The sequence below is a fragment of the Mastigoproctus giganteus genome, chromosome 2 (assembly GCF_048544385.1).
Source record: "Mastigoproctus giganteus isolate SK-2022 chromosome 2, ASM4854438v1, whole genome shotgun sequence".
Lineage (NCBI taxonomy): Eukaryota > Metazoa > Arthropoda > Arachnida > Uropygi > Thelyphonidae > Mastigoproctus > Mastigoproctus giganteus.
In genome coordinates this window covers 132,006,033-132,030,786 of record NC_143576.1, presented here as the reverse complement: position 1 = coordinate 132,030,786, position 24,754 = coordinate 132,006,033, and the positions used below count along the sequence as shown (strand labels likewise).

At 36.8% G+C, this 24,754-nt stretch overlaps 1 protein-coding gene across 1 annotated transcript in view; it reads left to right on the top strand.

The window, feature by feature from the left end:
• Positions 1–24,754, top strand: part of LOC150089570 (abasic site processing protein HMCES) — a 67,697-nt gene that overhangs the window by 12,232 nt on the left and 30,711 nt on the right. The window contains exons 2-3 of the mRNA XM_090368671.1: positions 6,471–6,608; positions 18,864–19,082. Of these exons, the coding sequence (XP_090224797.1) occupies positions 6,471–6,608; positions 18,864–19,082 (357 nt within the window). The remainder of the gene's footprint in view (positions 1–6,470; positions 6,609–18,863; positions 19,083–24,754) is intronic.

Genomic DNA, 24,754 nt, shown 5'->3' with positions numbered 1-24,754 from the left:
ATATTCACAGAAAGTCTTCCAAATTAGAACTGCCCAGCAACAGGCAATCCAAACAATATTAGTCATAAATATTTTTAGAGACCACAAAAAGAGTAAACTCCAGAACTATAAAAGCAGCCAATCCAAGAATCCCTTGATAAATTGCCAATAGAAAATTTATATGAAATAGCACTATGAGTGATCCCCACTATACTGACAAAAAATATATAGCACTATTCCTTTCTCCTGTATGAATAGCTCCTTGGAGTCTTTATGTGATTTGACTTACCCCTGAATTGATTATGGGACTGGACTTGGCATGCAGACTGGGTTGCATGCAGCTGAATAGATATAGTAAGCTGCATGATACATAGGATATGCTTGTATATTTTAATTCATTTATCTTGCTACTTAATTATTTCCTTTTTTTTTTTTTTTTTTTTTTTTACGAAAACCCCAAACACGAAAGGTATCAAAACCTATAGTACTTAGTACCGTGCATGGGTTGAAGGAGAAGTATGGGGAGAGGGGGATGCCGGAACCTTTGCTCTAGAGACTAAACATGGGTTTCACCACTTCAAGCCTCCAATAAGCAAAGTGGTGGTATTTCACCGGTTGATGAAAGTCATCTACCACCTGAATATTTACTTCTATTATTAAGAATATAAGTTACTTAGATGGTGTGGTTTTTTTTTTTTTTAAGTTTATATTACATCTCCCCCCTGGTGGGAGTGAGAATGATGGATGCTTGATAAAAAAAATTATATATACATATATTAAAAGAAATGGGAAAAAAGTATAAAATTTATAAAAAGCATAAAAGGTTTAAAAATATAAAAATAAGAAAATTGTAAAAAGATGAAAGATGTGTGAATGGAACAATTTGTATGTTTCTTTCAGCTCCCATCGCCAGACAAGACTGATGCCCCCCCCCCCCCCCGGTCCTTCTGAACCATGCTGCCAAAGCCATGCTGTTTGCTTTTCTCGGTTGACATGGCATGGGATGCTGACACTGACTGTTTGGCTGGTCCAGGTCAGTGTGGGGTCACTTCATCCGGAGAGGCGACCTACAACCATAAGGATCTCCTTCCTTATGTCCTTTCTGTTCTCATCCTAGGGGGATTCTGTACTATCAGTGCCCCCAACGTGGGCAGTACCTACCCAACCTTTCACCTGGTGGTTGATACTACCAAATCTTTGCTGTCTCCCACCTTGGGGTGAGGCTGGGCCTTCTCCCTCAGGTGTCACCACCGTCACCCTATTCATTCAGGTAGGCACCTCAGCTATTGCTCCCCTCTGTCTCCTCCCCTTTCATCCTACACTGATACTATCCCTCTTGCACTCTTTTCCTTTTTATTTTATTTTATTTTTTTTTTGTTGCTCTCCCTTGTAAGCATGGGAAACACCAAGGTTTGCCCCATCAGTCTTTCTCCCTGTTGTCTCGGTGTTCCACATGCCACTAGGATAAGAGGTCGGATGAACAACAGACCAACAACAGTAACCTTACACAAAAACTCACTAACTCACCTATTTGGCCTTTACAGAATCATGTATTCGTCACAGTTACTAAGCAGAGTTGGGGGAAACTCCTCTTAATGTCATTAGTGCCAATGTGTATAACAATATTAAACAATATTACCTTTTTTGCCCTTAAAAGATATCTGCTCTACGTCATCAACTTTTGCCCTTACTATTCCCCCTATCCTTTTTGCATAATATATTTCCCATTTCCCTGACAATAGAGCCACTCACAACAATTAGTTCCTGTGGAACCAGCACATTCTGCCTTCGTGATTGCGGCTGTGTTGCCTAATGATGAAATGCAAGCTCTGGCATTAGTGTGGGCAGCTGAGAGCTTGATGCCCCCCCCCCCCAATTTAAATCCTTCAAGTGCATCCATCCTGTTCTTCAAGCTCGCATTAGCATTAGTAGAGGCATATGATGCAAGAAAGCAAGCTTATGCAGCATCAGCCAAAAAAAAAAAAAAACTTCCACTTCACTTCTCCGTTTGTTTGAAATACCTGTCCAGCTGAGCCTTAAATTTATTTAGACTATCAACTTTCACAACAAGGGATGGAAGTCTGTTCCACCAACCAACTACCTGCTGGCTAAATGCAAATTTCCGCACATCTCTCCTACATCTGTCTTTCCTCAATTTGAATTTATGCCCTCTCAGGTGATTATTCTGAGCAAGAGGAAGAATCCCATCAGCATTGAGCATGCTCAAACCATTCAAGGCTTTATACACCTCTATCAGATTACCTCGCTGGTGCCTAGTCTCCAGACACTAATTTGCAAAACTTAAACCTTTCTTCGTAAGAGCAACCCTTTGTTCCATTCACTAATTTGTTGCCCTTCTCTGTACTCATTCCAGCAGCTCTACATCCTTCTTAAAATGAGGCCTCCAGACCTGTATACAGTACTGAAGGTGTGGCCTAACCATTGCCTTATACAAGGGAATAATTACCTCCTTATCCCTGCTAGAAAAATTCCTGTATATCATTGACAAGACAACATGAGCTACTCTTGCAGCCTGTCTGCACTGCTCAGAGAACTTCATATCTGCCTGCACAATTACCCCCATGTCCTTTTCATTCTCTACCACTGTCAGTGTAGTACCACAGAGTTGATACGTTGCTCTGGGGTTCCTGTTTCCCATATATAGTACTTTACATTTGTCAATGTTAAACTTCATTTGCCACTTCTCAGCCCATCTGCTTAACCTTTCCAGATCCTGTTGCAGCAGCATAGCGTCATTAGTGTCTTTAACAACCCTGCCAACCTTTGAATCATCTGCAAACTTGGACATTAAGCTTGATATACCATCATCAATATTATTTATAAATACAGAAAACAATAATGGACCCAACACTGTACCCTGAGGGACTCCACTAATAACATTAGTCCATTGATTACCACTCTGTCTTCTCCCCCTCAACCACCCCTTTATCCATAGCAGCAATTTGCCTGCAATGCCACACTGCTCCAATTTGTGCAGCAGTCTTCCATGTGCAACAGTATCAAAAGCCTTTCTAAGATCCAAGTATATAATATCAAAGTTATTCCCTGCATCCAGTTCTTTTGTGACTGCATCATAGTATCCAATAAAATTGGTCAGGCAAGACTTCCCCTTAACAAAACCATGCTGTGTCTGAGCTATAACTGAAGTCTTGTTTAGATGATCCTGCAGTGCTTCTTTAACCAGTACCTTCATTAATTTTCCTGGAACAGAAGTTAAACTCACAGGTCTATAATTACTTGTGTCAGCCTTTGATCCTCCTTTGTGAATTGGGGTCACATTTGCACATCTCCAATCTATGGGTACCTCCCTGAGTCCAAGGAAGCTCTCATAATTATGGCTAAGGGTTTGCTTACTTCCTTTGCTGCCTCCTTTAATATAACTGGATAGATCCCATCCACCCCATGTGCCTTTCTTGTGTTTATCTTCAACAATTTCTCCTCCACTTTACTTTCAGTTATTAAAAGATTATCTAGCTTACTGCCAGAGTTGAATATACCTCTGGCGTCCCCCTCGCTGAATAACTCCTCATGTGTGAATGTCGATGCAAAATATTAATTTAATTTGTTAGCTACCTGAGCAGGATCATCAACTGTTGAACCATCGATATCAAGTGGACCAATCTGATTCATCCCCTTCCTTCTAGAGTTTATAAGTAAAGAATTCTTTGCTGTTTTTCTTTGCATCCTTTGCCAAAGATTTGTCATAATCTACCTTTGCCTGCCTAACCTCCTTTGTGACTTGGTTACAGACCAGCTTATATCTCTCATAGGCTTCTGTGTCATGTGTTAATTTATAAGTACCCATGCATTTTTCTTCTCTGCCATATGTCTCATTAGTCCATCTGACATCCATTTTGGCCTAAACCTTGAACAATATTTCTTAGTTGGTATGTAAAGCCTAGTAGCTTCCAAGATAAGTTCTTTGAATACTTCCCATTTTGAATTTGCTGTTGGTAACATCATCAGTTGGTCCCACTGTATAGAATTTAAATACTGTCTCAGACCATTGCAGTCACCTTTACAAAAGCAATAACCCTTCCCTTTACCCCTGATTGTAGTTACCTCTTTGAGTAAATCCCACTTTAGCACACTGTGATCACTGCCATCTAGTGGTTCCTTTATCTGCAGATTCTTAATGCATGAAGAATCACTACTGATAATCAAATCAAGAGTATTACGCCCTCTATTTGCCTCCTGAACATGCTGATGTAGAAAATAATCATCCAATAAATCCACAAAAGCCTTGCTAGTGTGTGAGTGACCAACCCACAAATTCCAGTCAATATCTGGGAAATTAAAATCCCCCATTATAAGACACACTGATTTATTGGCCCACTCTATTTCCCTGTACAGTTCCTTATTATACTCATCAGAGTCATTAGGTCTATAGCACACTCCTACTCTCAATTTTGATCTCCCAATGCTTATGTCACACCAAACTGACTCGACACTGCACTGTCCAGCGATGTTGACTGGCTTCACTTCCTTGGATTTTGTGTTTCTTAACTAATAGCATAACCCCCTCCTCCCTTCCTATCCTGTCTATCCTTTCTGTAGACGTTGTGCTCCCTAAATTCCAGTTCTGCATTCCTTATATCTGTGTGACACCATGTCTCTGATATCCCAACAATATCCGCCTTTGATGCTTTGAGCAATATCTCAAATTCGTAAAATTTATTTACCAAACTCCTAGCATTGGTGTACATGCAAGTATACATAGGCGCCTCCGTAGCCAGGTGGGAAGGAGCAGCAGTGCGTAACACACGCTTCTTGATTAGACCAGGGTTCGATCCCGTCACCACCAAATACAGAGGACGTGGAAAGGTCAGGGAATCACCACCGCATATTACTGGAGCAATATGGCCTTAGTTGCTAATGCTCCTAAAAACCAAATAACAAACAAACAGCAAGTATACATGCACCTGTTCCTGTTCTTAGCCACCCCTAACATAACCCATGTGTTTACTTGTACCGCAATGACTCCCAGCAGTCTCTGAAATATTCTGCATCCTGTTTTCCAGGCTTCTGCTCATTCCAATAGAAGCAGTGCAAGAATCACTTTCACCTCTGCCAGTGGCTGCTGTTAATCTATTAGAGAGAGAGAGAGATAATCTTTATTGCCCTTCACGGCCAAAAAGCCAGGGATTTAAGCCTCCAAAACCTCAGTGAAAATTGAACAATTTATTTACAAAAAAAGGTAATTTTACAAACGAAAACATATTTTAATACAAAGGAGAGAACTCGTTACGAGAGTTAAGTCTGATTGAGCTGGCTTAATAGGAGATAAGACAGGAACAGATGCAAGGTACACATCAGTCATTGCTGATTAGTCCTACTAGTTTTAATTTCTTTCTGGTAAGTCCGGTCAACAGCATATTTGTTCAGGTCGGTGTCAGGTGCCTGGGTTTGCTTGAGCATCTGCTGAGGGAGGAACCTGTCGAAGAGATGGAGTCGTGCTTAATACGAGTAGAGCTTGGGATTGGACCTAAAGACAGCAGGGGGAATCCTCCAGCCACAGGTATCCCAGAATGAAGGTGTTGCAATTATGCCTGTTATCATCTTGACTGTTGTTAGGAGGTGTTGATCGTCAACTAAGGTGGAAAGCCGTGGAATCCCCGGAGAGTCGGCAAGCTGCGTGGTGCGAATCAGAGCTGGAAGGTTGTCCTTCCTGTTGGCCCACTTTAGGAGCCAGAATTCTGTGGCAAAGAGTAGTTTCTTTCTTTGTTGACGGTGCTGCTGATGCCCAAATTTCAGCAGCATAGAGTAAAGGTGGAGAGATAACGGTTCTTACATACCTCACGGTTGTCTTTTTATCTATGATATGAAAAAGATGCTGTTTTGCTATCCACCGGAGTCTTGAAGCATGTGTGAGGAGCATGTCTATGTGGGTGTTGAATCGAAGTTTGGAGTTGAATACAACGCCCAGATCACGATGGCTGGACACAATTGGGATGAGGGTGTTGCCGACCAAAGGCTGGAGAGAAGAAGGAGTTTGCTTCAGTGAATACACCATGAATATGTATTTCATGAAATTTACAGTCTACAGAAGTTCAAGTCTAATGTCAACAAATATCTTCTTTCGTCTTCTCAACCTCCAATCCAAGCACGGTACCAAGTACTATAGGTTCTAGTACCTCGTGTTTGGGGTTTTCGTTTAAAAAAGAAAAAAAAAAAAAACTGAAATGTTACGCAACTTGCACATTTTGAATAATCGGAAAGATGGTGAAATGAAAGGAAATGAATAAGTTTCCTCAGATACAAGAAATAAGAAAGGATTTGATGCATACGGGATTACCTGCTCACAACAAAACACGGACTACATTTCTTTAGGACAGCTAGAGAAAAACTCTGCTACCAATTTCAAAATTTTCGCAGCTAGTATTGCATGAACATTGTATTGTAATACATTAAATATTGTATTAAAAATTGCATTAAATATTATATTTAAAAAAAATTTACTTGTTTTTCAGTTCCTTAAATAAGAAGAATATTGGCCAAGCTTGTTCATATCAAATAGACAAACAAAAATGGATACCTCCAAATTGGTTGGATATAAACACTTCATATACATATCAGCCATCCTATAATGTAGCTCCTGGATCATATACGTATGTTATTTTTTATGTATCTTTAAATAATATAACAATTCATTACAATATAATTATTTAATATTACAGGAAGTGGGAACTGGACAAACATTTGGAGGGAATGGTTGTGTGAATTTTTTTTTTTTTTTTTTTTTTTGTCTGATGCTACATAAGCTCATATGCTTGCTTTCTTTCATCACATGCCACAATTACTATTACTTATGTGATACTCGACTTACGGAAATTCAACTTTACGTAAGTTTTTGCTGTCCGATGCAAACTTAAAAAATCGTGGAAACGTATTTTGCATCCCGTAGGAATAAATGGAGGTATCGTGAAAATATTGTAATGTGAACCCAATAACATGTTTGTTTTTTTTAATTCGTTCCAAGTTCTTGGAAGTTGAAAATTTTGCTATATTACTAAGCTATTTATCTCTCTAAAAGGTCATATTTAAAATGTTAATTGTACTACACTTTCATTATGTTCCGTTATAAGAATTAATTTTGAATGCCTTTGTGATATTTTTCTAAACCATGTTTCTGAAGGTCATGACTAAAAAACAATAAAAACAATTTTACTTTCCAGTTTATTGAGCTTTTCTGTTAGTGCATCTAATTATAAACGGTTAATAAACTCGATCTTATTTGCTTTTGCAATAATCCCGATAACTGGAATTGTGTTCGTTTTTACATTACGGCATTATGGTGAAATGTGTTCCCCTTCACTGAAATCTTCAATCATATAAAAAACAAATTTTCAGAATCTTTTTTTCATTCCTATTTACTTATTACAATGATGAGGGAAAACAACCAACAGACAGTGCAAGTGCTGGCAGTGCCAGAAAACAAAATTGATTTAGAAAGTAAGATGAAAATGATTAAGAAGTACGAAGTAAGACAGTTTGTTATCTATATTGCATGGAATTAGGTCTCGTTGCTTCAACAGTAAATACTATTTTAAAGGACAGTGAGCATATAAAATAACACGTTAAAGGATCAACTTACTTAAGATCAACAGTGGTCACAAAACAGAATTCAGATGCTATATCAAAGATGGAACAGCTGTTAATAATATGGATGGAAAATCAAATTCTTTTTTTTTTTTTTTTTTTTTATGGAAACCCCAAACACGAAAGGTGTTAGAACCTATAGTACTTAGTACCGTGCTTGGGTTGGAGGTTGAGAACACGAAAGAAGATTTTTGTTGACATTGGACTTGAACTTCTGTAGATTGTAATTTTCAGGAAATACGTACGAAGGAAGGTTGTTCCAGAAAACGGCAGTTGAATGAATAAATGAGGAAGATGAAAAGTTGGTTCTGTGGGTTTGAAGTTGGACAGTAAATGGATGTTGGCTGGGGGCGGCACGTGTTCGGACTGTTTTGAAACAGAGAGCGGGAATTATAGAAGCCAATTCAGAAGAACAGTGCCCATGGAAGTATCTGTAGAAGAGGCATGCAGCAGAAACAGTACGACTATGAGATAGCGAGTGGAGAGACTCTGTTAGAGATGAGTCATTAATTAACCTAACTTCCCTCTTCTGAATGGAATCAAGAAGCCTGAGAGAGGTTTTGGGGGCACCACCCCAGATGTGGGAACAATATTCCACGGCAGGGTGGATTTGCGATTTATACAGAGTGAGCAGCTGTTTGGAAGAAAAGTAACGCCGAGAGCGAAAGAGAAAACTAAGTTTTTTAGATGCAGGAGAAGCAATATTTGTAATGTGCTTGTGCCAAGAGAGATTAGAAGTCAGGGTAATCCCCAAAAGAGATATATCATTTTGCATAGAAATCGGAGTGTCACTAAAGATAAGCATAGGAGCAGAAGAATCCTTTTTGCGAGATATAAGACAAGACTGAGTTTTAGAAGGATTGAAATCAACTAAGTTGTCTTTGCCCCACTGGAGAATTACCTGAAGATTGGCATTTAAGAAATTGGCAGCAGATTTTCGAGAAGTTGAAGCTGATTGAGCAGGACAAGGTTTCTCAAAATGGAAAGTGGAAGGCAATGTGCTATCATCGGCAAAACTATGGATAGGATTTCCAGTCAATGGAAGGTTATTAATATACAAGAGGAAAAGAGTGGGGAAAAGAACTGAACCTTGGGGGACACCGGCCTTAGTGGAGAAGTTAGAAGACAGAGAGCCATCTACCATCACCCTCACTGAGTGATTAGAGAGAAAACTGGATAACCAATTACTAAAAACAGTTGGCAAACCATAAGATGGAAGCTTGTTTAGAAGACCTTTATGCCAAACACGATCGAAAGCCTTTGAGATGTCAAGAGCAACTACTTGTTTCATTGAATTAGTCCATAAATGGGTAACATAAGCCAGAATATCATCAGTGGATCGACACTGACGGAATCTATACTGGCGATCATTGATCAGACGGAAGGTTTCTAGGTAGTTTAAGAGTTGGCAGTTAATTGATTTCTCCATTACTTTAGAAAGAGTAGAAGTAATTGCAATGGGACGATAATTGGATGGGAGGGATTTGTCACCCTTTTAAGGAACTGGCTGGATATGAGCAAATTTCCAAGCAGAAGGAAAAACACCTTTAGAATAAGAAAGTGAAAAAAGGTGGCAAAGAATAGGAGTATGTTCAGGAGCACAGATTTTGAGAACAAGTGGAGAAATACCATCAGGACCTGGAGCTTTCTTAGCATCAAGATTCGTCAAAATCCTTCTAACATCCTTTTGACGGAAGACCACAGGAGGCATTGAATGGGGTGTGTTGGGAATGGTCGGAGGTGTTTTACCAAGATCATTAATACACGAGTTGGAAATAAAATGGGATGCTAGCAGGTCAGCTTTATCCTTGTCTGAAGTGACAACAGAACTATCTTGTTTGGACAGAGGTGGGAGCAGAGATGGGCAAAAGTTGCAGCCATTAGCTTTGGCAAGAGACCAGAATGCTCGGCTACCATTAGTGCAAGAAGCAAGTTTTCTACTCTTAGCCTGTTCAAACTTTAGTTTGGACTGATTAATAACTGCTTTATAGTTGTTGCGAGCTTTGGTGTAGGTAGAAAATGAAACTGAAGAATTAGAAAGAAGTCAATTAAGATATACAACATTCTTCTTTTGAAGAGCCTTAGCACATTTATTGCAAAACCAAGGTTTAGATAAAGGATGAGATTTAAAAGTGGAGTGTGGGATAAAGGATTCCATTCCTGCAAGAATAATTTCACTGACACGATCTGAGCAAATGTTGACATCAGAAGTTTTGAAACAGTAATCCGACCAAGGAAAAGAAGAAAAGAAGTCTCGCAGGTCATCCCATTTTGCATTCTTGTAATGCCAAACGACACGAGTTTGGGAATAGCCATGAGATAAAGACTCCATTGGAGAAGAGACAATCACCAAGTTGTGATCTGAGGTGCCTAAAGGACCTCTCACTTTGACCGTGTACTTAGAAGGGTTGTTTGTGAGAAGATCAAGCGTATTGGCTGTATGATTAGGATTGTCTGGTATTCTTGTAGGTAAATGAACAATCTGTGCAAGGTCATTAGTAATTGCAAAAGCCTCAGCATCTCAACCAGCTGGGTCGGTGTGACTAGAAAACGGAAGCCAGCTGGAGTTGTGAACATTAATATCACCAAGTAAAATTACCTCTGAAGCCATCGCCCCCGAGTCTAATGACCATTCATGCAAAAGCAACAAGTATTTATGAAGATATTAAGGATAAGTACGGTGAACCCCAACCCAAGTTTGTGGAAAGCAACGGGTGGTTTAATAGGTTCAAGCATCATGCTGGTTTCCACAACGTTAAAGAAGTTGCTAGTGTCGATTCTGCAGCTGCAGAGAAATTTTGTGATGTGTTGGAAAAAATTAGTGATGAAGGCGGCTATTCAATGCAGGAAATTTTTAACATTGACGAGACTGCTCTGTATTGGAAAAAAATTCTGGATCGAACATACATTACCAAAGAGGAAAATACAATGCTAGGTTTCAAGCTGTCAAAAGATGGGGCCATGTTCTTATCTTTTGGGGCTAATGTAGCGGGAGATTACAGATTAAAACCACAGCTTGTGTACCATTCTGGAAATACTTGTGCATTTAAGGGCATCAATAAAGCAACCCTACCTGTACATTTCTGATCGAATCAGAGAGCATGGATAACAATATCTCTCTTTGAGGATCGGTTTAAATGCTGCTTCATTCCTGAGGTTGAAAAATATTGTAAAGAACAACGATGTTCCTTTCAAGATTTTGCTTCTATGAGATAATGCTCCTGGACATCCTATGCATCTAGATGATTTCATTTCGAATGTGAGAGTCATATTTCTTCCGCACAAACAAGACTTCACTCATCCAACCTATGGATCAAGGTGTTATTTCGAATTTAAAAGCATACTACTTATGCACAAATTTGCTCAGGCATTGTCAGCAGTAGAAGATGAGAAACATTTTACGATAAGAGACTTTCGGAAATCTTACAATATTTTACACGCCATCTTGTTGTTGTTGTTATTTGGTTTTTAGGAGCATTAGCAGCGCCATCTTAAACATTAATAAGGCATGGGCGGAAATTACTAAAAGTTGTTTAAATGGTGCATGGAAGAAAATATGCTTACAGCATATAAAACGTTTCGAAGGATTTGAAAAAGATGAATCATATGAAGATTGTAAAGGTTGCAGAGCTACTTCAGTTGGGGGTTGATGCCAAAGATGTGGAGGAGTTAATAGAGGAAGAAGAGAAGGAATTATCTAACGAGGAATTTATTGACTTGCAGGCAGTAATAGTGAAAGAAGAAAATGCCGACGAAGCTCATGATGAACCAAATGAGGAGCCGAGACGCTTCATCACCAGAGAGATGGCAATGACATTTCGTGAAATTGCATCGGCAATGGCGAAGTTTGAGAAGATGGATCCTGACAGTGAACGATTCTTAAAAGTTAACCGAGGGGTGAATGATACACTTACTTGTTACAAAGAAATCTATGATGAAAAGAAAAAAGCCACTGTCCAGTCATCCATTAATGTTTTTCCGTAAGGTTGAGCGGCTGACCCCTTCTAAATCTCCACAGCCCTCAACCTCCACAGCAGCATAGTTATCAACTGAAGATATTGATTCTGGAAGCGATGCTCAAGAGGTAAAACTTATGCCTGTCTCCTCTTTTTTTTTGTAATTTTAAATTGCATGCTTTTGTAATTTTTCTTGTGCACAAGATAAAAAATTGAATAAATACAATAAATAATTCTATTTACATGTTCATCAAATATTTCTTTTTTTGATTCAATGTATTCAGCGAACACAGTTGCGAGTGCTGCACAAGCATGGGGGAACTTCCGACTTATGTAGCGTTCTGCGGAACGCAACCCTTACGTAAGTCAGGGAGTTCCTGTATTTAACTGTGTAAAGGAAGTTGCGTTTGTTTGACTAAATTTTATTTAGGTAAATTATATTAAAGGATTGTTAATTAATATTATTACAGTGTTGTTAAACATTTATTTTCATTAATGTAGATCAATATTATCCCTAGTGATGGAATGTCTTCTTCTCTGGCGCCTCCATAGCCAGGAGCAGCAGTGTGTAGCACACGCTTCTTGATTAGACCGGGGTTCGAGCCCATGACCACCAAATATGGAGGATGCGGAAAGGTCAGGGAATGACCACCGCATATCCCCGGAGCAATATGGCCTTAGTTGCTAATGCTCCTAAAAAAAAACCAAACAACAAACATCTTCTTCTCAATGAACAGTGATTGGGCTGTTAAGGTCCGTTCTGAGACTTGATTGGGTCCATCCATCTTTTCTCAGTCTTCCAACACTCCTCCATCCATGTGGCCTATAAAACAGAGCCTCCTTAGGTAGCCTTTCATCAGTCATCATGAATATTTGTTCCCTCCACTGTGTTCTATATCTTGTAATATCTTCCACTATATTGCTGATGCCTAAACATTCTTTAATGTTGGTTTGGGATATGGTCTCTCAACGAGTACCATGCAAGCAGCCTATGAAATCTCATTTGTAGTGCCTCCAATCTTCTTTCATCTTTTTTCTTCAAGATCCAAGTTTCGGAGCCAAACATTAAAGCTAGCTTTGAGATAATTTTGTGAATTCGTAATTGTATATCTCTTGACATATATTTACCAAAATGTCTTCTAATAATACAATTCATTTTCATAAAATTTATAACTTTACTCTCCATATCTGCATTTCCTAAATCTGAAATCATATTGCCAAGGTATTTAAACGTTTTTACTTGTTCTATTATATGTCCATTAATTACTATTTTTCCTTGGATGGCCATTGTTTTGGTTTTTTGGATTGATATTTCCATTCCAAATAATGAACTACTGATGCAATGTAGCAGCTATAATAATTATATATAATAATAATATTTATTTTGTATAGCAAGCTTATATTTTGTTTCCGCAACTGTATATTGAATTTTTTATTTGTATGCAGCAACCTTTTTTTGGTACAAATATAATTTTAAATTTCCGATGACTACACACATGATCAGTTTGATATAAAGAGATGCAGTTTACCAAGAAGTAAAATACTGAAAACAATTTGAACAATTCATTTAAATATTGTAAAGAACATTGTGTAAATATAATATTAATAAAATAATATGTAGATGGAATTGACTTTTGGATTTAAATTGTGCAAATTATGTCTATATGCCCCATATGTATACTAAATTAGGATTAAAAAGAAGTTAGGACTAGATTTACTAGTAATGAATGTATACAGTACAGTCAGTCCTTGTATAACACGTATTTACACTACACGAATTTGATCATACATGATTTATAAATAGGGGAACGATATCATATATGACACGAACCGAATTCGCTTATGCACGATTCGCCTTTGCGTTTAGGCACCTCCGTAGCCAGGTGGGAAGGAGCAGCAGTGCGTAGCACACGCTTCTTGATTAGAGCGGGGTTTGAGCCCGTCACCACCAAATACGGAGGATGCGGAAAGGTCAGGAAATGACCACCGCATATCCACGGAGCAATATGGCCTTAGCTGCTAATGCTCCTAAAAACCAAATAACAAACAAACCTTTGCGTTTACAAGAAATGGTAGTTGAACATGGAATCACCCCAACTGAATGCAACACGATACGAATGAAGAGAAGATTCTGAAAATGTATTTATATTTTTTATATAAATATAATATCATATTTATTTTTATATAAATATAAAGGGGACACACATTTTACCATAATAACGTAAAAACCCACACAATTCCAGCTATTGGTATTATCGCAAATGCAATTAGATCGAGTTTACTACCAGATTCCACTAGCAGAAACGCAACTGGAAATTGTTTTTATTGTTTTATGGTAGTAACCCCCCAGAAATGTGCTTTAGTAAAATGTGAGCTAGTGAGGTGTTAATAGTGTGTCTCTGCCTTTATGGTGTTGTTTATTCAGTTGCTACATGCGCTCAGCTTTGTTCATGTGTATCAAGTATCGAGCGTGCCTCCTCATTTTGTTATTGTGCTTTATTCCCTAAAAATGAATAAAATATTTAAGGTGAGAAAATGAAACGTCCTTGTGAAGTCACTACGGATTCAGAGAGAAAAAGAAAAGCAATATCGATAAACACAGGTGGACGGGATCAAAAATTCTTATCCGCGAAAATTTGTAGTGGCCTCACACTAGCACGTATGGCCAAAACCACACTGTCCTCTGGCCCACCGGGGTTTCCCCGGTAAGGCTTATGGCCAGTCCGCCTCTGTTGATAGAGAAAAAATATGAAATTGTGAAACGCTTTCATTTCGCTTTGAGCGAAATGAAAGACCATGTGATATTGCACGTGCTGCAGGCCTAAATGAGGCAACGCTGAGAATTAGAAAGAATGCAGAGAAGATAAAAACAACCTTCATTGCAGAAACAACTCAGTGTAATTAATTAAAATCCATTAGATTAAGACAAAAAAGAATTGGAAGAGATGGAATGGCTGTCATCTGTTTGGATAGAAAATCAAACAAAAAACAAGTTTGCTTACGATAGAAGCAAAAGCATTAGCAATATTTTATTACGTAATAGTCGTAATAAAATACGTAAGTATTTTATTACGATTATAATGTTTTGGTTACAAATGTGTGTTCAATCTTGGGTAGTCGGCACCCAACCCTATTTTTGCCATAGGGCCTGTTGTTTATATTGCACGATTTTGCATTGCACGAGGGTTTTTAGGAACACAACTATCATGCCATACGAGGACTGACTGTATTAGCATTATAATACAGTGGATTCTAGTTATTTGGGCCACCGGTTAATCGGGGCAGCTGTTTATTTTAAAAAACAGCTGCCCCAATTGAGAAAATACCCAGGGTTTACTTCGCTTAATTGGTACAATATGCCGTTTAATCGGGGCAGAAGACCGCAGCACTGGAGATTGCCCTACGATTGTCTCCGACCGTACCAGGTGATTTGGTCGGATTTTTGGAGGTCCCAACCATAAAATAATAAAAACAATTAGCAGTCACCTGTTTATTGGGCTTTTCTGTTATTGCAATCCATCATAAATGGATAGTAAACTCGATCTTATTGAATTTGCGATAATACAGACAGCTGGAATTCTGTGGGATATTATGGTGAAATAAACTTCCATGGAATCTTCAGTCATATAAAAAATAATTTTCATAATCTTCTCTTCATTCCCATTTTTAAAGATTCGTAACGTGTTACTCCGTTCTAACTTGCACGTTTTTACTGTTTTAAATTTTAACCCCCACCCACAAATGTCAACTAATTAGTATGTACATATCACAGTACGTATTAATTATTCCGATTATCACGTATATTCTTCCGATTTTTAAGGATCGTTTAATTTTTTAATTGGTAAATTAATAGAGGGTAAATTTGTGCTTAATATATCTTTACTTTGATAGCCTGAGGATAATGTTCCCCTTATTTTTGCTAATTAGGATCGCTGTTTAATAGAATTAAAATTCAGTTCACAAATGTGATCGCAATGACCTGCGTTTACTACACATCGTATAGTGAACGGTACTTTACTATGCTGAGTCCGTTGTAACATGATTTGATTGTACAGGGAACCAATTGTAAAGCGGAGGTCCATTGTATTGTGAAACTTCGGATAATTGGGGCAGCCGCTTAATCAGGCCAAAATGTACTAGTCCCGACGTGTCCAAAATAACCGGTATCGACTGTACTAAGAAAAAGCAAGCATGAGGGTGGGGTAAATACAGAAAAAAAAAAAAAAAAAAAAAGAAGCATTGTAGAAGGAATATGTACTGTAATTTAGATAAGATTACAGAAAACCAATATGCCAAATTTATATGCCAGTTATTATAAATTCTTTAAATTTCTATTTTTAAAGACAGATGAATACTTTATATTTTGGGCACACTATTAGGCTACCAGAATTGCTGCCATGAAAATTTGCTTATATTCAATGGCGTAGCCAGGGTAGGGTCAGCAGGTACATTGTACCCTCGACACCATAATCTGTCATTGTGGCACTTTTTAGCATTAGGCAATTGGAGCCTTTTTTTTTTTTTTTTTTTTCCACCCACTGCTTATATTGTCTATCAGCAAGCATGAGCTACTTTCAGATGCAAAAAAGCTGCAGAATTAAAGCTTATATACCACACAGAAAATTTTTTACCCAAGGAGAAACACCCTACACAGAGGGATGAAAGTTAAAGCCATATGTGTAATACCTCCCCATGCCTTTGGTAAAAACAGGAGAACATGTAGTGTGCAACTTTCTGATTGCCAGTAAACGTGAATTTTGACTCGGGGATCATGTGCTGGGTGATACGGTTTAGCTGCTTTTACAGGCAAAAATGAAACACCTGCAGTCAAGAAAGGTAAGCAGAACACAGAAAACTTTTACCAATGACTCTGGCTATACTTTGCATTTAGGAACACAAATTTAAAGTCATAAATTTCTTTAACGTGATTAACTTTCTTTTCATATGAAGGATATCTCTCTGGCTATTGTTCAAAATTTTCCTTTCAGTGTGTTGCAGAATTCTTCATGTTAACCTGGTATAATACAAGGAAGGAAGGAAGAAAGAAAGAAAGATGAAAGTGGCAGATAAGATTCAGTTTATTGTAGTAATATACACCTAGTAGAATATATTGAGGTTTGCATGCCACGATCTATTGTGCAAATTTCACCACAACACATATGGAAGGAGAGTGAGCTCAAATAGCAGATAAAATTCATTTAATTTTGTTTCTGTAATTCGTACGTTAACAGAATATATTGAGGTGTGTTTCAAATAAAATGAAATGTCATTTATCAAATAAGTATACCAGCCAATAAAATTATGTTGAAAATTAATTGACAGTCAGCAATAACTTGATGAACAGGTGGACATACAAACAAAAGCAACTCTGTCAATCGAGCACATAGTGGGAAATAAAGTTAAGGATAAATGGCCTAGCTTATAGAAGATGAATGAGAGTTGAGTGATTTTTTGATAACTGATAAGGGACTAGAACACGAAGTTATTACAATTAAAAGTGACTGAGTCATCAGGGTTTAGCAAAATTGGTTCAGTTATCTTGAAGAAAGCACAGCAAAAGATATAAACAAACCTTTAGCTTGTAGTGCAAGCATCTTTGGATTTGGGCAAAGTCTCTGTAGACTGGAGATGCAAACGTATTTCCCATTCACAAAGGTGGCTCAAGGTGAAATGAGCAACTACATATTTGTGCCAGGGAAGATTTTACAGCCCTTTAGTTAAGGATGCAATGTGTGATCATCTGAATAGGTTTGGAATTATAAAGGAATCATGGCATGGCTTTATTGAAGGGAAATCATGTCTGACCAATGTAACTAGCTACTGTGAGGATTTTCAGTATAAAGAACTAGATGGAAGGAATCGCTGTGATATTGTTTACTTGAATTTCAGTAAAGATCGATATAGTCCCAAACAAGTGAGTGTTGTATATGTTGGAGCAGTGCATCGTTAAGGACAAGTTACTACTATGGATAAATGGATGGTTAAGTGGTAGACAGAAAATAGTTATAAATGGCTATTGCTCTTCATAGACTTCACAGACTAATGTTATGAGTGGAGTCCCACTGGGTACAGTTCTTGGTCCCTTACTCTTTCTGATTTTCATTTAGGTATTTCAAGTTTAATATCTGTTTTATGATAATACAAGGGTGTGCAGAGCAGTTAATTACAGTAACCAGGGTATTCTACTTCAAGACTTAGATAAGTTATTTTATATAGGAAATAGTACTAGGTTTTTTTTTTTTTTTTTTTTTTTAGGAGCATTAGCAACTAAGGCCATATTGCTCCGGGATATGCGGTGGTCATTCCCTGACCTCTCCGCATCCTCCGTATTTGGTGGTCATGGGCTAGGACCCCGGTCTAATCAAGAAGCGTGTTCTATGCATTGCTGCTCCTGCCCACTTGGCTACGGAGGCGCCAGTGGTACTAGGTTTAACACTGGAAAATGTAAGGGCTTGCATCTGGCAGCAGTAATTTTCATTAGGTACTACCAAACTCAATATTGTAATTAAAAAAAAAAAAACTTGGGAGTAACTGTACAGTTTGGTATGAAGTTTTCTCAACAATGTAGACAGGCTTCTAGGGCAGCTTATGAGGTTTTGTCAATTGTGTAGGAACTTTTCCAGTAGAGATAGAAGTGATTATTCCATTATATAATGTAATGATTAGGCTGAACCAGTGTACAGATAAGATCAACAAGTTTGAGTACATAAAAGGGTATTCTTATGAAGAGAGAGAGACACAAGTTTTGTAAGCTGCAGTGTTTGGTAACTGGGCATCTGTGTAGTATCCTGATCGAGGTGTTTAAGGCCTTGAAAGGTTTGAGTAAACTAAATGTCAAGGAATTTTTGCACGCAGTCAAATGACATACTCTGAAGTTTTCCCTTAGTCAACAGTCAACTTCCAACAGTCAGTCACTGTTGACTAAGTCACAAATTCCATCCTCTTGTGGAATTTGGAAGTTTGTCAAAATTTGAGAGATTGGATAAATAATTGAAAGAAATAGGTTAATTAATTGAGGAAAGATGTGACTGGTTACTTTATTTTATTTATTAAATAAATTAAATTTAATTAATTAATTTTTTTTTCAGCTGGTACTACATAAACTTGCTTTCTTGCATTATTTTGCTTACGCTAATACTAATATATCAATTTTACCAATAAACTTCTCTTGTTATTTTATTTAATATAATAAAATGTCTTTTCCATTTCATTATATTAAATTTAATTATTATAATATTTTGAATAGAATTTTTGTATTACTTTGTATTATTTCCTAAAAATAGGGAATTTTATAATTTTATATTCCAGACCTGTTGTGATAAATACAAGCTTTATAGATGGTAATGCAGCTGCAAATGAGAGGGGATTATGTTTAATGAAGTGGGGGCTTGTACCATCGTGGCATCGTGGTTCACCCCATTCCTTTGAGTTCAAAACTGCTAATTGTAGAGCAGAAGGAGTACAAAAAAAGCCTACATTTAAGGGTTCCTTGCAGAAGGGTAGAAGATGTGTGGTACTTGCTGAAGGGTAAGTTGATGAAATGGCCTTTGATTGGAAGTGATTAAAAAAATTTTGAGTTCTAAAAGGAGGTATATTTTCTGTAATTTCCATTCAGTTTAACAAAATAATATTTTATATTCTTTCTATGTAAAGCTTTTATGCAGTATGTGTAATAAATGTGTGAGCATACACTCCAGCCTAAAAGTTTGGAATCAGTGTATGACAACAGTTTTCCTTAATTTTTTTGAAATTAGCTGTGACCAGTTTAAGGTTTAATATGAAAAAAAAAAAAAAAAAAAAAAAAACGCACTACAGATTATTTTAAGCTTTTTTATTAAGCATTGAAAAATATACAGTAAAAAATATTGAAATGATTAATATTAACAGCTATATGATTGTTCATCAAAATATCCTCCACAAGATTGTGTCTCTGGCATTCTGGCAATTAATTTTATGATAGTGTCTTGATGTACAAGTTAGCGTAGTGCATCATTTCTGTACGGAGTAAGTTAACTAAAGTTAATTACGTTGCATCATTTCATTAAATCTCAAATTGCGAATGACTTCACAATGAGTTGCCTATTTGGTTATACTTTGAATAAATAATGCTTCCCAAATAGAAAAGACTACTGTTACTTATTCTTAGTGGATACCTCCACCCAGATGGCAGTTTCAGGACTATTTGGCCCTTCATCGGTGGCCAGGTAGGTATCCCGTTGTATAACGACCGACAACCCAGTTGTGAAAATAATTCCACAATATTAAAGATGCCAGACTATGCGATAGTTTAGTACTTGATCAAAATTTTAGAGATAAAGGCTTCAGATTACGGAAAAATTACAGACGTACAAGTTTTGATAGTGCCTTGACTAATATTGTTCCGAGTGGTCTGCTAGGTTCCCCATAAATTTTGTGAAGATGGGCAGATTTCATGGACCTGATGGTCTAGATCAGTGCTTCTCAAAGTGGGCAGTATTGCCCCCTGGGGGGCATTTGAATTATCCATGGGGGCATTAAGCATGAAAGGGGGTGACAGGGGGACACGTATTTACACTACACGAATTCGATCATACATGATTTATAAATAGGGGAACGATATCGTATATGACACGAACCGAATTCGCTTATGCACGATTCGCCTTTGCGTTTAGGCACCTCCGTAGCCAGGTGGGAAGGAGCAGCAGTGCGTAGCACACGCTTCTTGATTAGAGCGGGGTTCGAGCCCGTCACCACCAAATACGGAGGATGCGGAAAGGTCAGGAAATGACCACCGCATATCCACGGAGCAATATGGCCTTAGCTGCTAATGCTCCTAAAAACCAAATAATAAACAAACCTTTGCATTTACAAGAAATGGTAGTCGAACATGGAATCACTCCAACTGAATGCAACACGATACGAATGAAGAGAAGATTCTGAAAATGTATTTATATTTTTTATATAAATATTTTTAAAGACAGGGAAATTCCACCTACAAATGTACTTGCTTGTGCAATGGATGGAGCACTATCAATGATTGGCTGTTACAAGGGTTTTATGGCTTATTTAAAAAATGCTGTGCCAAATATTATTACTGTTCATTGTGTCATTCACCGTCAGCATTTAGTTGTGAAAAAACTTGGTGATCAACTGCACAATTCTCTACAAACTGTTATTATTGCTATAAACAAAATTAAAGCACATTCTTTGAATGATCGTATATTTTGAAAGCTTTATGATCAAAACAGTGAAGATTTTGAACGATTGCTACTTCACTCCTAGGTTCAGTGGCTGTCAAAAGGCAACTGTCTCAACAGATTTTATGAACTCTTTGATACTGTTGTTGAGTTTTTTGAAGATAGGAACAACGACCTTAGTAATGACCTCAAGAAAATGAAAACTGATATTGCTTATCTTGCAGATTTATTTACTAGATTCAACTCAATGAACTTACATTTACAAGGACAAGATAAGGCGAAAACTCTTATTAAGGCGAAAACTCAGATTTCAGCATTTATTTCAAAATTAAAGATTTTTATGCGCAATGTAGGACAACGTGAATTGTATCAATTTCCAAATCTGTTGGAAATAAAGAAAAAATAGCTGATGAAACTCTAACTTTTTGGAATCATCTAGAAATGTTTCACAGAGATATGCAGGAAAAGTTCAAAGATCTCCTTAATTTTAAAATTCCAGATTGGGTTATAAATCCTTTTTTAAATAATGATGTTAGTGAACGTTTTGTAGAAGAAGAATTGATTGAGTTACAAAATGAAGTTGAACTGAAGCCAAAATTTCAAAATTCATATCAGGAATTTTGGTTACAAAAGAAAATCCATGACCATTATTCTGCATTGTGGGGAATTGTAAAAAATTACTTATTTCTTTTCCAACATCATATCTAGTCGAAACCGGTTTCAGTGCTGTATCTCAATTGCTGTATCACAAAACAAAGAAATTGTCTGTATGTTGTTAAACGTGGCGATTTACGACTTCTACTTACAGATATTAAACCTAATATTGATAAGCTAATAAATGTCCACCAAGCTCATCCATCACATTAAATATTAAAATATAATTAACTATTTCCATTAATATCATGACTTATTTATGTAATTAACTTTCATTTTTATGACTTAATTTAAGTGACTATAACTGACTTTATTTATGTAGTTGTAATTTTTTACAAAGAAGGAATAAAGTGCAGTAAATAGTTTTCTTTATAATTCACACACATACATGCAGGGCTGCATTTATGTTTTTGGAGACAAACAGACAAATATTCATTTCAGTTATTTAGCTTCACTTTATATTGGTTGGCTAAAACAAAGCCCTGGTGAGGGCTTTTTTTTTTTAGGGGGACAGTGATCCAACCGGGGGGGGACGGTGATCCAAAAAAGTTTGAGAAGCATTGGTCTAGATGATTCCATAAAAGCTCTATTGGGTTTAAGTCAGGCAATTGGAGTGGCCACACCATAATTTGCAATGTCCTTGTTGTTTAGTTGCTAGAAAGTTCCTGCTTAGGGCTGTGCTTTGGGTCATTGCCTTGTTGTAACATACAATTTCTTCAACAAAGTCAAAGTCCACAGGATATTGCATTATGTTCAAGAATGTTTTTATAGTTTTATTTTCTTAAAATTCCTTCAACAAAGTCGAAGTCCACAGGATATTGCATTTATGTTCAAGAATGTTTTTATAGCTTTCTTTTCTTAAAATTCCTTCAATTCTGATGATGTCATCTACTCCAGGAAAACAGAAGCAACTCCAGATAATGATGGAACTATCCACTACCATGCTTGAGTATAGGCACTAAACAAGGTAGCATCATTTTTTCTTCAGTTGATCATCTCACATAAACTCTGTTTGGATTCGAAAATTTCAAATTTGGATTCATCCGTCCACAATACGTTTTTTCACTCTTCACTTGTCCAATGTTGATGGCTCTTAACCCCAGCCAACCGTTTCTTTAGATGATTCCATAAAAGCTCTATTGGGTTCAATAGAGCTTTTATGGAATATTTATGGTTCAAAAGATGACATCATCAGAATTCCTTCAATTCTGATGATATCATCTACTCCAGGAAAACAGAAGCAACTCCAGATAATGATGGAACTATCCACTACCATGCTTGAGTATAGGCACTAAACAAGGTAGCATCATTTTTTCTTCAGTTGATCATCTCACATAAACTCTGTTTGGATTCGAAAATTTCAAATTTGGATTCATCCGTCCACAATACGTTATTTTCACTCTTCAGTTGTCCAATGTTGATGGCTCTTAACCCCAGCCAACCGTTTCTTTAGATGATTCCATAAAAGCTCTATAAATCATCTTTTCTAGTTTTAATAATGATTTTTGGACCACTACATGAGCATCACATCCTGCTTATTTAAGACAAAAGTTTTACAGTGAATGTAGACATGGTAGTTTCTCTATTCCTATTGAACTGAGCTTTGTAGAGTTTCTGTTCCTATTGAACTCGGCTCAGATTTCAGGTGCAGTAAGTTGTCAATTGAATTTAGAAATCAGTGTTATGTTTTATCTTGTGCTTCTTTTGTTATGTGCAGTCATTCTGATTGTGGTTTGTCCTTTAAACTGCCAGTCTCCTTGAGTCATTGAATGGTAGTTTGTACTCCTTTAAATGAAGCATAATAGTTTTTTCTCAATACTTCTCATTAAATAATTTTCTTTATAGAGTTTATAATAGCACTTCCTTTTTTTTTTTTTTTTTTTTCCCCAGTGACCAATTCCTTTCTTACCATGTTTATCATGAAAAATTTCAGACGCATACTTTATGACTTAACTTGCCACATTTTTTCAGTATGGTTCTATATTTATCAAAGAAGTCTTCAGTTCTTGTACATTTAATATCATTAATCTTCGCCTTAATAATAATGCTCTCTTTATCCCCCTAAAAATCTGACAATCTGTTGGTGTCATCATCAGTTGTTTCTCCTCACTTACACATCCTGGTTCTAGTCTTATCCTTATTACAAAAAATGTTACCTTATTTCCCTGAAAATGGAAATTCCCAATAAACTAAGTGTTTTTGAACTAGAGCAGTGATAGAGCCTACTAGAGACTATTCTGTTCTGTAACTGAAATTGGGGGTGCTTCCCTTGGCAGGCAGATATATATGAGTTCCTGACAGTTCCTAATTTTAATTTTCTCTAGTATATCCACCCATTTCTTCATTGACTCAGATTCATCTATTAATGCACCAAATTTCAGTTGAGTTTGATATATTCCTTACATTAGGAACAAAGAAAAGAATTATCACTTAAGGTAGGATTATCTATTAGATTGACCTTACACAAATGACTATACAACAGGCTACACAAATGATGAACTTGTGATGCCTAGAATTGCCTACAGCATTTATGTCTGGGTCATGGTATCTTTGGATGAAGTGTTCAGATTGTATCCTGTAGCAACCATTTTTAAGTTAAGAATTAAACTGGCAAAATATTACAGAATATAAATTAACAATATATTATGATAATTAAGCAGTTTTGAAAACTTTACCTAATACAGAACTTAGGAATGAACTTAGCTAAATTACCTTTACAAAAGATTAGAATTAAATTTATAAAATATTAAAGAAAAAATAAATACTGAAATTAAATATATAAAATTACAGAAATGAAATTTACAACATATTTAAGCAGATAAGGAAAGACAAAAATTTAGGGTTGTAAACTATTAAACTCTTAACTCCATTAATTGTATTAAATGTAATTCAACTTGCGATATTGAATATAGTAGGACCAACTGCTGTTGTTAACAACGTTGGTTGGTCACACTGAGAAGAATTTAAAGACTGTCTAAGACCATTGTAGTCACCTTTGGAAAAGGTGACTACAATGGTCCCCTTCCCTTAACCTTGACAGACTTATATCTTTAAATAAATCCCATACATCATGATTACTGCCAAACTGATACCAATATCAGTTTGGATGAACATGCGTTAGGATTGCGATATTAAATTTCTAAGTCTACTAGCATCCTTCAGATACTTTGTCTTATTATTTAGTTGTAGTTTAGTATGTCATTGCAACATCTGTATGTGGCAAGTGAAAATTCCTTTAATATCAATTAGATGGATAGATATTTTTTTCCTATAATGCTATGGTAAGATTCACATAAATCAGAGATTTAAGCTGTCAGTTAGTTAAATATCATGTATTTGAAACCCAGGAGGAACACTTGGGTTTCATTT